This window comes from Felis catus, chromosome E3 (assembly GCF_018350175.1).
Source record: "Felis catus isolate Fca126 chromosome E3, F.catus_Fca126_mat1.0, whole genome shotgun sequence".
In the NCBI taxonomy this organism is placed as follows: Eukaryota; Metazoa; Chordata; class Mammalia; order Carnivora; family Felidae; genus Felis; species Felis catus.
Window position 1 is genome coordinate 9788031 of NC_058383.1, and position 14541 is coordinate 9802571.

General features: G+C 49.3%; 1 protein-coding gene across 2 annotated transcripts in view; it reads left to right on the forward strand.

The window, feature by feature from the left end:
- The window catches only part of HIP1 (huntingtin interacting protein 1), a 153842-nt gene that overhangs the window by 107618 nt on the left and 31683 nt on the right, over positions 1 to 14541 (forward strand). For both annotated transcript variants that reach the window (XM_023246656.2, XM_019820566.3), the window contains exons 5-8: positions 6240 to 6320; positions 8593 to 8669; positions 9148 to 9209; positions 13938 to 14078. In XM_023246656.2, the coding sequence (XP_023102424.1) occupies positions 6240 to 6320; positions 8593 to 8669; positions 9148 to 9209; positions 13938 to 14078 (361 nt within the window). The remainder of the gene's footprint in view (positions 1 to 6239; positions 6321 to 8592; positions 8670 to 9147; positions 9210 to 13937; positions 14079 to 14541) is intronic.

Sequence of the window (14541 nt, forward strand, 5' to 3'; positions counted from 1 at the left end):
TTTTCTTTTTAGACTCTATAAGATCTTTTGTTTTAATTGTTTTATTCAGACCTCTTTGTTTCTTTAGATCTCAGTGAAATCTAACTTTAAATCTTTAAATATAACATCCAGGATTACTTTTTTTTCTGCCTGAATTATTTTCTTTAGAACTTCCTTTAGTGAGAATCTCATGGTGGCAGATAACCGATTTCACTTGTTTGGGAATGTCTTTATTTCACCCTCCTACATGGAATATACTTTGTCTGGGTTTAGGATTCTGGGGTGACAGTTTTCCTCAGCACATGGACAATATTATTCAAGATACCCTTCCACTGACTTCTGGCTTCCATCATTTTCAGGAAGTCGGCTGTCAGACTCATTGTCCCTTCTTTGAAGCAAATCTGCATTTCCTCTGGCCATTTTTAAGATCTTACCATGTATAGGTGCAAATTTATTGTGGATTCCTTAGACTTCTTAAATCTCTAGGTTAGTATCTTTTATCAGTTATGAAAAATTCTCTTTGTCTCTTCAACTATTGTCTTTGCTCTGTTCTGTCTTTTCCTCTGAGACTTTGGTTATATCTGTCTTTCTCATTCTATCCCCCCAGTATCTTTTTTTTTTTTTTTTTTTTTGAGTAAGCTCTACTCCCTATGTGGGGCTTAAACTCATGACCCCAAGATCAAGAGTCACGTGCTCTATCAACAGAGCCAGCCAGGCACCCACCACTACCACCACCACCAATGTCTTTAGACTTGTGTTTCATTGTTTTCTACCTGCTTATCTCTTTACTGTATTCTGGATAACTTCAGTAGATCTAGCTTTCATTTTATTTGTCCCCTTTTCAGCTGGGTCTCATCTGTTAAACCTTTTCATTATATAATTATAATTTTAGTCTAGCTTTCATTTCTTGGAGTTCTTTTTTCCCCTCCAAGTCTGCTTGTCATTTTTTATGATTTCTTGTGCCCTGCATGTATTTTGAAGCAGACTCTGACTTACTTAAACAAATTAAAGAGTGATTTCATGTATCACTTCTTATACTTCCATTATCTAGAGACCTTTGAGATATGTTTCTGCTGTCCATTGTTTTTGATAAATGCTGTTCATGCTATGGAGTTTCTTTTTGTGCTTAGTTATTTTTTACTGTGAGGTGCTCATTTTCCCAGGAATCTTATTTGTGGGAACTCTTTGAAGTCTATAATGAAGGCAGGTTCCTCCAGAGAGAATGGGCATTTGCCTCCATTAAGATCACTCAAAGTTAAATCCTCAGCTTAAGGTTTTGTGAATTCCAGGAAGATTCCCTTGAGCTCTGGCGCCTTTGGGTCCACTTCCAAGGAGTTGTTTTTCCCTCCTTCTGATCACAACAGTGGTTCAAGGGCCTCAGGGAGGACTTTTTTGGTGCAGGAGTGCTGGGATCTGTGTTATGTCCAGTTCACCTTTAGTTCTCCTATACCAGGAAGGCAGTCTTTGGCTCTTCCCCCAGACTCTTCAACTTCAGCAGGGCTAAGTTCACACCTGGCCCCTGAGGCTCAGAAAACCAAGTTCAGTTCACCTGGTGAGGCAAAACCCCTGTCCCTGCCAACTCCATCACCCCAGTATTCCATATTTTCCCCTAGTAGCTGTAAGGACTTGGTCCCTGGTCTGAAGATTCCTTACCCTCTCATTAGTTCATTAATGCCTTCAAAGAGAAGTTTTAAATATTTTACCCAATATTTTAGTATTTTTCGATGGGAAAGTCAGCCCAACGTAATCTGACTCATTATCCAAACTGGCATTCCTTTAGGCCTGTCCTCCTATGTAGTTTTCTCTTCCATTTGACTGAGAGTTTCTAGGTATTAGAAACCTTTTCACTCTTTTTTTTTTTTCCAATTAAGACCTTATTTTCTTTTAAAGCAAGTTTTATTAGGTTCACAGCAAAGTTGAGCAGAAAGTATGGCAATTTCCCATATACCCCCACCCCTAAATGTAGCCTCCTCTGTTATCAGCATCCCCTACCAGCGTGGTACATTTGTTACAAGTGATGAACCTTCACTGATACATCCTAATCGCCCAAAGTCCGTAGTCTACATTATTGTTCACTTGTGGGGTTGTGGTGTTGTCTATTCTGTGGCTTCGGACAGATGTATCATGACACACATCCATCACTGTGGTATTGTACAGATGAGTTTCACTGACTTAAAAATCCTCTGTGCTCCACCCGTGCATCCCTACCCACCTCCTGCAGCCCCTGGCAACCACTGGTCTTTTTACTAATTCCACAGTTTTGCCTTTTCCAGAGTGTCCTGTAGTTGGAATCTTTTGGTATGTAGCCTTTTCAGACTGGCTTCTTTCTCTTAGTAGCATGCAGTTAAGGTTCCTCCATGTCTTTTCGTAGCTTGATAGCTCATTTCATTTTTAGTGCTCAGTAATACCCCATTGTCTGAGGGGACCACGGTTTATCCATTCACCAGCTAAGGGGCGTCCTGGTTGCTTCCAAGTTTTGGCAGTTATAAATAAAGCTGCTCTAAACATCCACGTGCAGATTTTGTCTGGACTAAGTCTTCATCTCCTTTGGGCAAAAACCAAGGAGCGCCATTGCTGTATTTTGTGGTAAGAGTATGTTTACTTTTATGAGAAACTGCCACACCATCTTCAAAAGTGGCTGTACCCTTCTGAATTCCCACCAGCAATGAATGAGAGCTCCCATTGTTCCCTATCTCCTCACTGGAACTTGGTGTTATCAGTGTTCTGGATTTCGGCCATTCTTATAAGTGTGTACTCATATTTCAGTGTTGTTTTAATTTGCATTTCCTGGTGACACACAACAGGGAACGTCTCTTCACATGTTTATTTGCGGTCTTCTTTGTGATGAGGTGTTGGTTAAGGTCTTTGGTGATTTTTTAAGCAGGTTGTTTGTCTTTTTATTGTTGGCTTTTTCTTTTAATTTTTTTTAATGTTTATTTATTTTGAGAGAGAGAGAGAGAGACAGAACACAAGCTGGGGAGGGGTAGAGAGAGCAGGAGACACAGAATCCAAAGCAGGCTCCAGGCTCCGAGCTGTCAACTAGAGAGCCCGAAGTGGGGCTCAAACTCATGAACTGTGAGATCATGACGTGAGCTGAAGTCGGATGCTTAACCGACTGAGCCACCCAGGTGCCCCAATTTTTATTGTTGAGTTTTAAGAGAATGTTATATAATCTGGATGACAGTCCTTTATCGGCTACGTCCCACTCTGTGGGTTCTCGTTCTGTTAACAGTGATTTTTGCAGACTTTTTTTAATTTCAATGAAGTCTAGCTTGTCAGATATTTCTTTCATGGGTCATGATGTTGGTGTTCTAGCTAAAAAGTCATTGCTGGGGCACCTGGGTGACTCAGTTGGTTAAGTGTCTGACTCTTGGTTTTGGCTCAGATCATGATCGCACGGTGTGTGACTTTGAGCCCCTCATCGGGCTCTGCACTGATGGTGTAGAACCTGCTTGGGATTCTCTCTTTCCCTCTCTCTCTGCCGCCCCGCCCTGCCCCGGTCTGTCTGTCTGTCTGTCTCTCTCTCTCTCTCTCTCTCTCTCTCAAAATAAATAAACTTAGGGGCGCCTGGGTGGCGCAGTCGGTTAAGCGTCCGACTTCAGCCAGGTCACGATCTCGCGGTCCGTGAGTTCGAGCCCCGCGTCGGGCTCTGGGCTGATGGCTTGGAGCCTGGAGCCTGTTTCCGATTCTGTGTCTCCCTCTCTCTCTGCCCCTCCCCCGTTCACGCTCTGTCTCTCTCTGTCCCAAAAATAAATAAACGTTGAAAAAAAAAATTAAAAAAAAAAATAAAATAAATAAACTTAAAAAAATAAAATAAAAAGTCTTTGCCATACCCAAGGTCATCTGTGTTACCTCCTAGGGTTTTTTATAGTTTTACATTTTACATTGACATCTATGATCCATTCATCTTTTGGTTTTTGATCCTGGTGCGTTTTCATATGAAATACAGTTGCCTTTGATGATGAGCATAGTTTCACTTTGTCTTTCTGCTACTTTCTAATTTTTCCATGATGAACAAGTATAATGTGCAACTCATAAAATATGGTTCTTCATAGAAATGAATACATTAGGAAATACTGTCATCTCTGGCATTGATATCTTTAACGTCCTCTGATGACCCAACTCCCTTTGGTGCCCTTTGAGGCATGTTTCAGTGGGGTTCCTCTACCTTAGAGGATATAGATGCACCCAGAAGAAAATGTAGAAGTCAGACCTCATGTGAGAACTACAACTATTCAGCTCAAGGGTCCTTTGTGCCAGGGCGCCTGGGTGGCTTAGTCGGTTAAGCTTCCAATTTTGGCTCAGGTCATGATCTCACAGTTCGTAAGTTAGGGCCCCGCATTGGCTTCTCTGCCATCAGCACAGAGCCCGCTTTGCATCCTCTGTCTCCCTCTTTCTCTGCCCCTCCCCTTTTCTCTCTCTTTCTCCCTCTCTCTCTCTCAAAATAAAATAAAACATTAAAAAAAGAGAGTTCTTTGTGCCACCATGTCCTTCCTCCTCTGGGCATAACTGGCAGTTCCAAGCATCACCCTGCTAATCCCAGCTTCTTCCCAGACACCCAGGACACAACCGCATGGGCAGCCTCCATGGGAATGCTTATTTGTCCCCAGCCGGGATCCATCCCATTCCGATCCCCCCTCCATGCGGAATGTTCTAGCCTCTCTTAGTCTGCTGGAGTCCATCTGGAGGAGGTGTTTCCTCTCCTGCAGTTAGAGAGAGAGAGAGATAGAAGGAAGGAAATGGCTTGTAGCCAGACTGTGATTACTAAGGGTGGGAGACTTTAAATGCTTAAATCTGAAGCCTCGTCTAGAATTCATGCAAAGGAAGTTCTCCTGTGTGTACACAAGATTATACCGTAAAAATGTTCATTGAAATAGAGCTTATAACAGAAACACTTGCCTACAACTAAAACATACAACACTAGGGAGTTCGTTCGATAAATTACATTACACACGGATAATAATACCACTGAAAATAATGATACAGGAGAAAATGTGAGAAGATAGAGAAAAAGAAGTATATTAAGTTAAAAAATGGGTTCCATTTTTAAAATTTTTTTAATTTAATTTTAGAGACAGGGAGAGGGGCTGACAGAGAGAGAGAGAGAGAGAGAGAGAGAGAGAGAGAGAGAGAGAGAATCCCAAGCAGGCTCCTTGCTCAGTGTGGAGTCTGACGCAGGACTAGGAGCCTGATGCAGGGCTTGGTCCCATGACCCCGGGATCATGACTTGAGCCGAAATCAAGAGTCTGGATGCTCAACCAACTGGGCCGCCAGGTGCCTCCCATTTTTAATTTTAAAATAAAGGTAGGACTCAGAGGATTTTTAGGGCAGTGAAACTATTGTGTATGATACTGTAATTGGCAGGTACAGGACATTATGCATTTGTCAGACATAGAATGTATCACACCAAGAGTGAATCCTAATGCAAATTTCACTTTGGATAATAATGATGAGTCAGTATAGGTTCATCGGTTGGAACAAATGTCCTCTCTTGTGCGGATGTTAACAGTGGGGGAGGCTATGTATGTGTGGGAACAGGGGGTATATGGGAGAGCCCTGTACTTTCGGCCTAATTTTGCTGGGAACCTAAAACAGCTCTAAAAAAAACATAATGTCTATTTAGGGGCACCTGGCTGGGTCAGACAGTAGAGCATATGACTCTTGATCTCGGGGTCATGAGTTCAAGCCATGTGTTGAGTGCAGAAATTACTTAAATACATAAAACTTAAAAAAAAATGTCTAGGGGCTCCTGGGTGGCTCAGTCAGTTATGCGTCTGACTTTGGCTCAGGTCATGACCTCCCAGTTTGTGGGTTCAAGCCCTGCGTCAGGCTCGGTGCTGACAGCTGGGAGCCTGGAGCCTGCTTTGGATTCTGTGTCTCTCTCTCTCTCTCTCTCTCTCTCTCTCTCTCTCTCTCTCTCTCTCTGCCTCTCCCCCCCTCAAAAGTAAACATTAAAAAAAATTAAAAATAAAGAATATCCATTTTAAAATAGGTCTATTTAAATTGAAAACATTAGATCAAATAACACTTTGTGCCCCAGAATGTTAGCCATGATTGTATCTTCTGTCTAGATGAAGGCTGATGTGTGTGTATCTGTACTTGTCTGTGTTTTCCAAATTTTCCACAATGGCCATTTGTTGTTTTCCAGAATTGAGAAAAAAAAAAAATCTATGTATTGTTTATAGAAGAAGTCCCGGCCATCAGCCTCTCACCCAGGTGTTGTTAGTGGTGACCCTTGCTTTCTTTTCTTTTCTGGAAAGGGCCACCTGAGTGAGGGCTATGGACGGCTGTGCAGCACCTACCTCAGACTGCTAAGAACAAAGATGGAATATCACACCAAAGTGAGTCTGCGGACAATTCTGCCACCACCCCTGGCTCCCCCAGCTCCTCCCCTGCGGTCCCCTGGCACCTCCCTGAGCCTGTCAGGTCTTTACAGGAATAAGGCAGCCCAGGGCCCCTCAGGGAGTGTTTGTACCATATCCAGTGAGAGAAAGAGATTTCACAGGACAGCTGCAGTCAGGCCCCCGGGATGGGACACGGAACTGGGCGTTTGGCCCACGTCTCCTGCCCCTTCTGGAGAGGAACCCGGTGCCCTGGGTTGCCTTAGGAAGGTGTTTCAGAAAGCACCGCCTCGACTGTTTCTAAAAACGATCCCTCCATTTTATATAGTGAGTTTCCACACAGAACCTTCTTTCTGTCCACGTATGGCGTTAGACAGTATTTCTTATGCACCCGATGCAGGTAAAACCGTTGTGCTCGGTACCAAGTGGCACATAAGGATACATAGGAAGGGTCGGCCGGTCAGGAGTGCACCGATCAGTGCGAGGGAGGAGGCTTCTTACCTGAAGCACCCCGTAACAGTGCAAAGCGGTCACTTGAGCCTATGGAAGGAGCCACAGATCCCACATTAGTGTGAGGAACAGTCAGGTGCAGGGTGGCAGGGGTGGGGGGTGGCTGGGCAGCTAGGTGAGACCATCCCGCTCAGAGTGGAAGATGGTCAGAGCCTGATCGGGACGGTGGTCCCTGGGACAGGCAAGAGCGACGGGGACTCTCTGAAGACTGGCAGGAGGGGTGGGGGGCAACAGCTAGGGAGATGTGGGGCCTGTGGGAAGGACCTGGGCAATAGGAAGATGCACAGGAGCCCAGGGAGACAGAGTGAGGCCACAGGTGCTCTGGACTGAGGGTTTCAGGAGGACAGAGGACAGGAGCGCGTGTCTCCTGGTGTCCTATGTGCTGTCCAGCGCCTAGCCCAGAACAGGCGCTCAATCAGGACTGCTTGGATGAGTGACAGAATCAACCAGAACCTATCTCGGATCGAATAGCACACAAGAGGGGCTGATCCTGAGTCAGGAAAGAGCTGGCCCCTCCTCTTTTGAAGCTGGAGAAACAGAAGGTCAGCTGGTACATTCAAAACAGGGAAGGGAGTGAGAAGAAGGATGCACAGGGAGTTCCAGTGATGTCGGGAGGAAGGCACGTGAGGAGGGTGATGGCGTGGGCACCGGGTTTGAGAGCGGGACAGTTTGAGGCCAGGACAGTCATTGATGGATTAGGGAGCCCGTCGGGGCCAGGAGCAAGGACTGTGAAGGGGCTCCAAGGCTGGAGAACATGATTAAAGGGTGACTCCAGCTCTGAGTCCCCCTCCAGGGACATTGGCAGCTGGTCCTCAGCACAAAGATCCAGGTTCACCAGGTTTTGACGGCAGTGTGGTGGAAGGACAGGCAGCAAGAAAGGTAGGGGACCAGGGGACCAGGTCTCTGTAATGTCCAGCCCGAGCGAGGAAGTAAACATGGCCAGAAGGGGGCGCTCAAGGAACCAGCCAGCTCTGAGATGGAGGCACAGGAGTGGTGAGCGTGGGGCAGCAGGGGACAGCCAGGGCAGAGGGCCAGTGGATAGCCAGGAGGTGCCTGAGTGGAGGATCGCTGTCTCCCTGTGGAATTGAGACCCCCTTGATGGAGCAACCACCCATCTGTCTGTGCCCATCTACACCTTTCCCTTTGCCACACTGGGGAAGAGATAATGATACGGATATTTGACAAGATTGCTGATACGTAATAATTTTTCCTGACTTTGGGGGTGCATGATGTAATGTTTTCCTACCTTCAAGTTTATTTTACTCATTATGTTTCCCTAAAGCTAATATCCCCTCCTGCCCCCCCAAACTCCCAAGGGCAGCTTCAGAAAGTGGCGGAAGGACAGAGGGAAGCATGGGTAGGATTCAGAATGTACTGGCGGTGCGTGGATGCAGCACTGTCTGTGCTTCGTGGATGGTTGAGGTCCGACCGCTGTCCCGCTGACTCTCACTGCAGCACCAGAGAGCGTCTTTAGAAGAGGGTCCCAGGACCCAAATTGTTAGGACGGAGCCCTGTCCTGGCTCCCAGAGAGGGGTGGAGCCTTTACCTGTGATGATGGGCAGTGGATGTCCTTTGATGTGAGCTGGTCAAGGGGTCTGTGTGTACGTGAGGTTGCGTGCCCTGACAACCCCCAGGAAGGGTGTCGGTGTTACACGAACAGAATCAAGTCTGCTGCTCCCCGAACTCAGTGTAGACAGTTTGCCTGGTGTCGGCTTAGTTGAGGTGCTCTGTCCTGACTTCATTCCTCTGCCTGCCTTGCCAGAATCCCAGGTTCCCTGGCAACCTTCAGATGAGCGACCGGCAGCTGGACGAGGCTGGAGAGAGCGACGTTAACAACTTGTGAGTGGACGTCCTCGTGCGGTGGACCCAACGGGCAAGGAAGCTCTTGTCAATGTTGCCACTTCTGGCTGGGGTCACACAGGGCCTGACGGCAGGGACAGTGGCTGGGGTGGGGCGACTTAGTGCCGGTGCCCCATCCGGAACCCTTCCAGTCTGTCCAGGGTTCACTTCTCAGTGTCCCCTTCTGCCCTCCCACCCCAGCATGGTACCTGCCCTTTCCCTCTGCCACTGTCACTGTGGAATTCACCCTGTTTGACCTTCAGATGGCCTTAAGACCCGTGTAGGCGGGGCTAGGGATTGGAGCTAGTGTGTGGGTCTGTGTGTGTCTGTGCATGTGTGCATATGCTCGTGTATGCATGCATGCATGCAGGCAGGCATGCACATGTGCACCGGGGACAGAGACAGAAACACAGAGCGTGGGGAGGGAAGCCTTGGCCTTGAGCTATGGAGTATAAGCTCTCTTTCCTCTTGGGTCCAGTTTCCAGTTGACAGTGGAGATGTTTGACTACCTGGAGTGTGAACTTAACCTCTTCCAAACTGGTGAGTCTCTCGCTCCCGTCTGGCCTAGGCTCTTCTGAGAATTGCCTGATTCCAAACTTTGTTCCCGGCTTGGCCCAGCCTTCCTAGCCCCTCTCTCCCTACAAGTTGTACAGCACAGGCCAGGAAATGGGGATACCCACACGCTATCTCTGCTCTCTCCATCCCTAGTACAGGGAAGGACTGGAGCTCTTGGGTATTTTCAGAGTCAGTGATTTCGTTTTGAGCAGAATGACCGTGCCCCCTACCCTGCCAGCTTCCCTCTAGAGGCCCAGGCCTCCAAGAGCCCAAAGAGCGGTTTGGCCTCTTTGATAACCTCTGGACTGTGGCCCCAGCACCGGTCGGTCCTTTGTCTGCTACTCAGCTGGGCCGGCACTCGGGACCAATTTCCGCTCAGGAAGAGGGGTTGCCGTGTGCTGTTTGGTCAGCAGCTGGGGTTGACCCGCTGGTCGAGTTGAGTTTTGGCCAAGTCCGTGTACGAAGCCCCTTCCTACAAGCAAGGGGAGTTGGCCGCACTTCCGGGCTCCCTTCGCCGAGAGTTCTGGTGCCTCCCGGCTGTCAGCCCCTCACACTTCCCTGACAAGAAATCAGGAAGGAAGCAATCCATTCCCTTCTCTCTGGTGTCCCCTCTTCCCCGCACCCCCCCCACCCCCAGCATGGCTCCCCTTCCTTCCCGGGGAACAGAAGAGCCCGTTTTCTAAGATTCACCATGCACCACGACAAGTGTTCGGCTCCGTGAAAGAGTGGATTCCAAACTGCAGGCATTCGTGCACAAGCTTGGTGACCTTCTCAGCGTTTGGACGTGTGGGGCCCACTCCTGGGGTTCTGATTTCCTCAGGGAAAAAAACAGACACCCTCTCACCCTGAATTACAACTTCTTCCGCATGTTCATCTGCACAGGAGCTCGCAAATGGCCTGTTAACCAGCCAGCGCTGTACTGGGTCGGCAAACGCCTTCCTGCCTTGGCCAGTCAGTTCAGGGCAGGTTATGGTGAGAACAGCACCACACACAGTTGGAAACCGTGGTTTGTAGGAGAAATAAGACGCTTGGCCCGCTAGCCACCTTCTCATACAAAAGTCAGTAGTTGAAACACAAAACAGAGTCCCCGCCCTAACGCGTTCCCAGCCAGGTAGGAGAAATGGTGCGGATGCGTTTTTTTGAATGCATCGGCAATGTTTGCACAAAAGTACACCAACAACTGTATGTTGTCGTGGCTGCCTTTCGGTTACTAGTGGTGGGTGGGGAGGTCCTATGTGGATAATTTAGAATTTGTCGACATTCAGCCTCGGAATGTGCTTAAATCTGAATGCAGGTAGGAGTGATATTGCAGGGATTGTCATCCTTGGGGGAGTCCTGTCCAGAGCCTGCCACTCAGCTGACCCGAGGCCTCTTCCGGGCCTCCTCAGACCCACCTGCCGCTGCTGTAGGGGTTATGGGAGAGCAAGTCAACTGTTTGAGCCTCTGTGGGGGTCGCTTCCGGCCCTGACAGACTTGAGTAGGAGAGAGCAGAGCTGTGATAACACCGAGCAGAACTTGAGCCTGGGAAAACATGTATGTGATGCCAGCCGGTGCCCCACGCCAGGTGGCCAGCTCAGTCCCCCTTTTAGTCCCACATCCCATGATAACCTGGCTCTTTTTGTGTGCGTTGGTCGCTTGTATTATTACCACTGGACGCTGGGCCCCTCCTCAGAATCAGGAGCCGTGCCCCACTCATCTTTGAATTACGTCCCTTCTGTTCTAGCTCAGTGCCTAGGATACACAGCGGGCACACAACAAAACTCAAGAATGCTTGCTTCAGATAAACAGCAGTGGGGAAAGGGCAAGGGAACAGAGTTGATAAAACGGTGCCAATATGCAGCCCAACGCGGTGGGATTATCTGGAGTGAATCGGCCACTTTGAGTGTTCTTTTTTTAATTTTTTACTTTTTTTTTATGTTTATTTATTTTTGAGAGACAGAGACAGAGCATGAGTCAGGGAGGGGCAGAGAGAGAGAGGGAGACACAGACTCTGAAGCAGGCCCCAGGCTCTGAGCTGATAGCAGAGAGCCCGATGCGGGGCTCAATCCCACGAACCACGAGATCATGACCTGAGCTGAGGTCAGATGCTTAACCGACTGAGCCACCCAGGCGCCCCGCCACTTTGAGTTTTCTAGAGGGGAGCACAGATCTTGGCACAGATCCCTCCATGGCTAAATGTTGGTGGCTTTCTTGCTCCTGAGCAAGCACTGATTGGGAATCGAGAGCCCTCTATCTTTTCCATTCCCCATCCATCCTTAGTTTCCTAGGGCATGCCATAAAAACCAAGAGGACTGGTATTGGAAGAAGTCCCTCCAGCTTCTGAGTCCTAGTCTGTGACCCTGCAGGGTTCCGACCGGTACCCTTAGAAAGGTGTCCCTGCTTTTCAGCTGTGGGAAACATGGGCCAGTAACAGTTAACGTTTATCTCCAATGCTTGCAGTGACTCTCAGAGTGTGATCCCTGGACCAGCCGCAGGAACAACTCCTGAGAACTTGTTAAAAACGCAAAACCCCCAGGTCCCACCCTAGACCTACTGAATCCGAATATCTGGGGGTGGGCCCAGCCCATCTGTGTTTTTCAGCCCCCCAGCCCCAGGTCTGCACTGTCCAATATGGTAACCACTAACCACGAGCGCCTGTTTAAATCGACTCTAATTAGGGGTGCCTGGGTGGCTCAGTCGGTTAAGCGTCGACTTCGGCTCAGGTCATGATCTCGCGGTTCGTGAGTTCGAGCCCCGCGTCGGGCTCTGTGCTGATGGCTCGGAGCCTGGAGCCTGCTTCCAATTCTGTGTCTCCCTCTCTCTCTGCCCCTGCCCCTGCCCCGTTCATGCTCTGTCTCTCTCTGTCTCAAAAATAAATAAAATGTTAAAAAAAATTTTTTTTAAATCAACTCTAATTAAATACCAATCAAAAGTCAGGTGCTCCGTTCCACTTTCCATATTTCAGGCCCTCGGTAGCCACATGTGGCTAGCATATAGAACAGCTCCTACAGACACTTCCGTCGTCACAGAATTCTGTCGGACGGTGCTTCCAGGTGATTCTGCTACATGAGAACCACTCAGCTGGGAAACACAGTTTTCAACGCTAGCTGTGTATTAGAATTACCTGGGGGGCTTTTGAGACCTACCAATGCCCCAACCCTACCCCAGAACAATTAAGACGGAATGGGAGGTAGGGCGGTTGCAGGCAAACATTAGCAGGCGTTAAATTTCCCCTAAGTGATTCTGATCAACCTGAAAGCCAACTCCTTCAATAGGTACAAGACCTTTTGGAGGTATGTGCGCTTTGAACCGTCTGCATTTTACAGAAAAGCATCTGGAGGCACAGCGAGGTTGAGGAACTTGTCCGTGGCCACACTGCTCTAGATGTTACTGGATGCCAAGGGGCGTTCCTGGAAGGAGGCAGGAATTCCTGGAAACCTGGAAACCTGGCCGCCTTGCAGTGACAGCTGCTTTTGATTTGTGTCAAAAAGAAAAACTGTCTTTTAATTAGAACTGTTGGGTTGTTTTTTCCTTTTTGTTTTTTGTTTTCCGCTGCCAGGATAAGCCAGTTAACGGGGATTAGCAGTCTGGGAAGCCAGAGTACAGCAGTTCTGGGCTTTCCCCCGGGGCAGTCCCACTCACTGATTTTTTTTCATTGCTGGCCATATAGTGGAGTCTACGCAGGCGGTGGGCCGCCACTGTGGGAGGGAATTCGGCCCTGGCCACTGCTGTGCGCGGAGGGTCCACGGCCAGGGGTCCGGTTACTTGATTTAAGAACAGGGGGCTAGGGGCGCCTGGGTGGTGCAGTCGGTTAAGCGTCCGACTTCAGCCAGGTCACGATCTCGCGGCCCGTGGGTTCGAGCCCCGCGTCAGGCTCTGGGCTGATGGCTCAGAGCCTGGAGCCTGTTTCCGATTCTGTGTCTCCCTCTCTCTCTGCCCCTCCCCCGTTCATGCTCTCTCTCTGTCCCAAAAATAAATAAACATTGAAAAAAAAATTAAAAAAAAAAAAAGAACAGGGGGCTAGTGGGGAGCCTGGGTGGCTCAGTCGGTTGAGCATCCGACTCTTGATTTTGGCTCAGGTCATGATCTCACGGTTTGTGAGATCGAGCCCCGTGTCAGGCTCTGCGCCGAAAGCATGGACCCTGCTTGGGATTCTGTCTCCCTCCCTCTCTCTCTCTCTCTCTCTGCCCCTCCCCCCCGCTCACACCGTCCCTGTCTCTCAAAATAAACTTTAAAAAAAAGAACAAGGGGTAGGGGGCGGAGGGTAACATGGAGGGGTCTGTGGAGAGAGACACTAAGGGAATGACGTGCGGTCTGGAGCTCAGGAGAGTGGAGGGCAGTACTTCTGCTGGCCAGCCCCCCAAGGACCAACAGCAGCCTTCGATCCTGATGGTTCATCCTCGGCCCTCCCAGATTCTCCAGTTGTCCAGCCAGGGCTCCTGCGCATGTCCCCTTCTGGTGTCCCAAGACGCTGTGACAAGCCACGAGGAAGCCAAGGCTGAGTTACTCCCTCCTTCGTGCTCTGATCAGTGTTTGATTATTTTCCCTGCCTTCGAGGGACTCACCCTCCGGTTCCTCCGTTTTCCTCTCCCACAGGAGTGTTGTAAGGGGTAACCGCGCCAGATGACCCAGCGTGTGCACAGAGCAGGTCCTCGGTGCGTGTCTCCTGCCCCCTCCGAGAGGGTCACCTGCAGTTTCCTGCCCCTACCACCTGTCTCCCTTTCTATCTCCTAGTGTTCAATTCCCTGGACATGTCCCGCTCCGTGTCAGTGACGACAGCTGGGCAGTGCCGCCTGGCCCCGCTCATCCAGGTCATACTGGACTGCAGCCACCTGTATGATTACACTGTCAAGCTCCTCTTCAAGCTCCACTCCTGTGAGTACGCCCGGCCGGATCATCTCTGTGTGCTTGGGGCGGGAAAGGGGTCGCAGCCTGAGGCTCTCCCTGGAGAAATGCGGTCCCCTCAGCGCCCTTTCTCCTGCTGCTCTCAAAGGCCCTAGAGTTCCTGACCTTCTTTTTTTAATTTTTTTTTTAACGTTTATTTATTTTTGAGACAGAGAGAGAGACAGAGCATGAACGGGGGAGGGGCAGAGAGAGAGGGAGACACAGAACCGGAAGCAGGCTCCAGGCTCTGAGCCATTAGCCCAGAGCTCGACGCGGGGCTCGAACTCACGGACCGTGAGGTCATGACCTGAGCCGAAGTTGGACGCTTAACCGACTGAGCCACGCAGGTGCCCCCGAGTTCCTGACCTTCTTAAGAGTGGAGACGAGCAGGGCATAAGTTTCGGTGTGCCCACTCACCATAGGGTTTCCTAGGACGGTCCTTTCCCTCTACCTC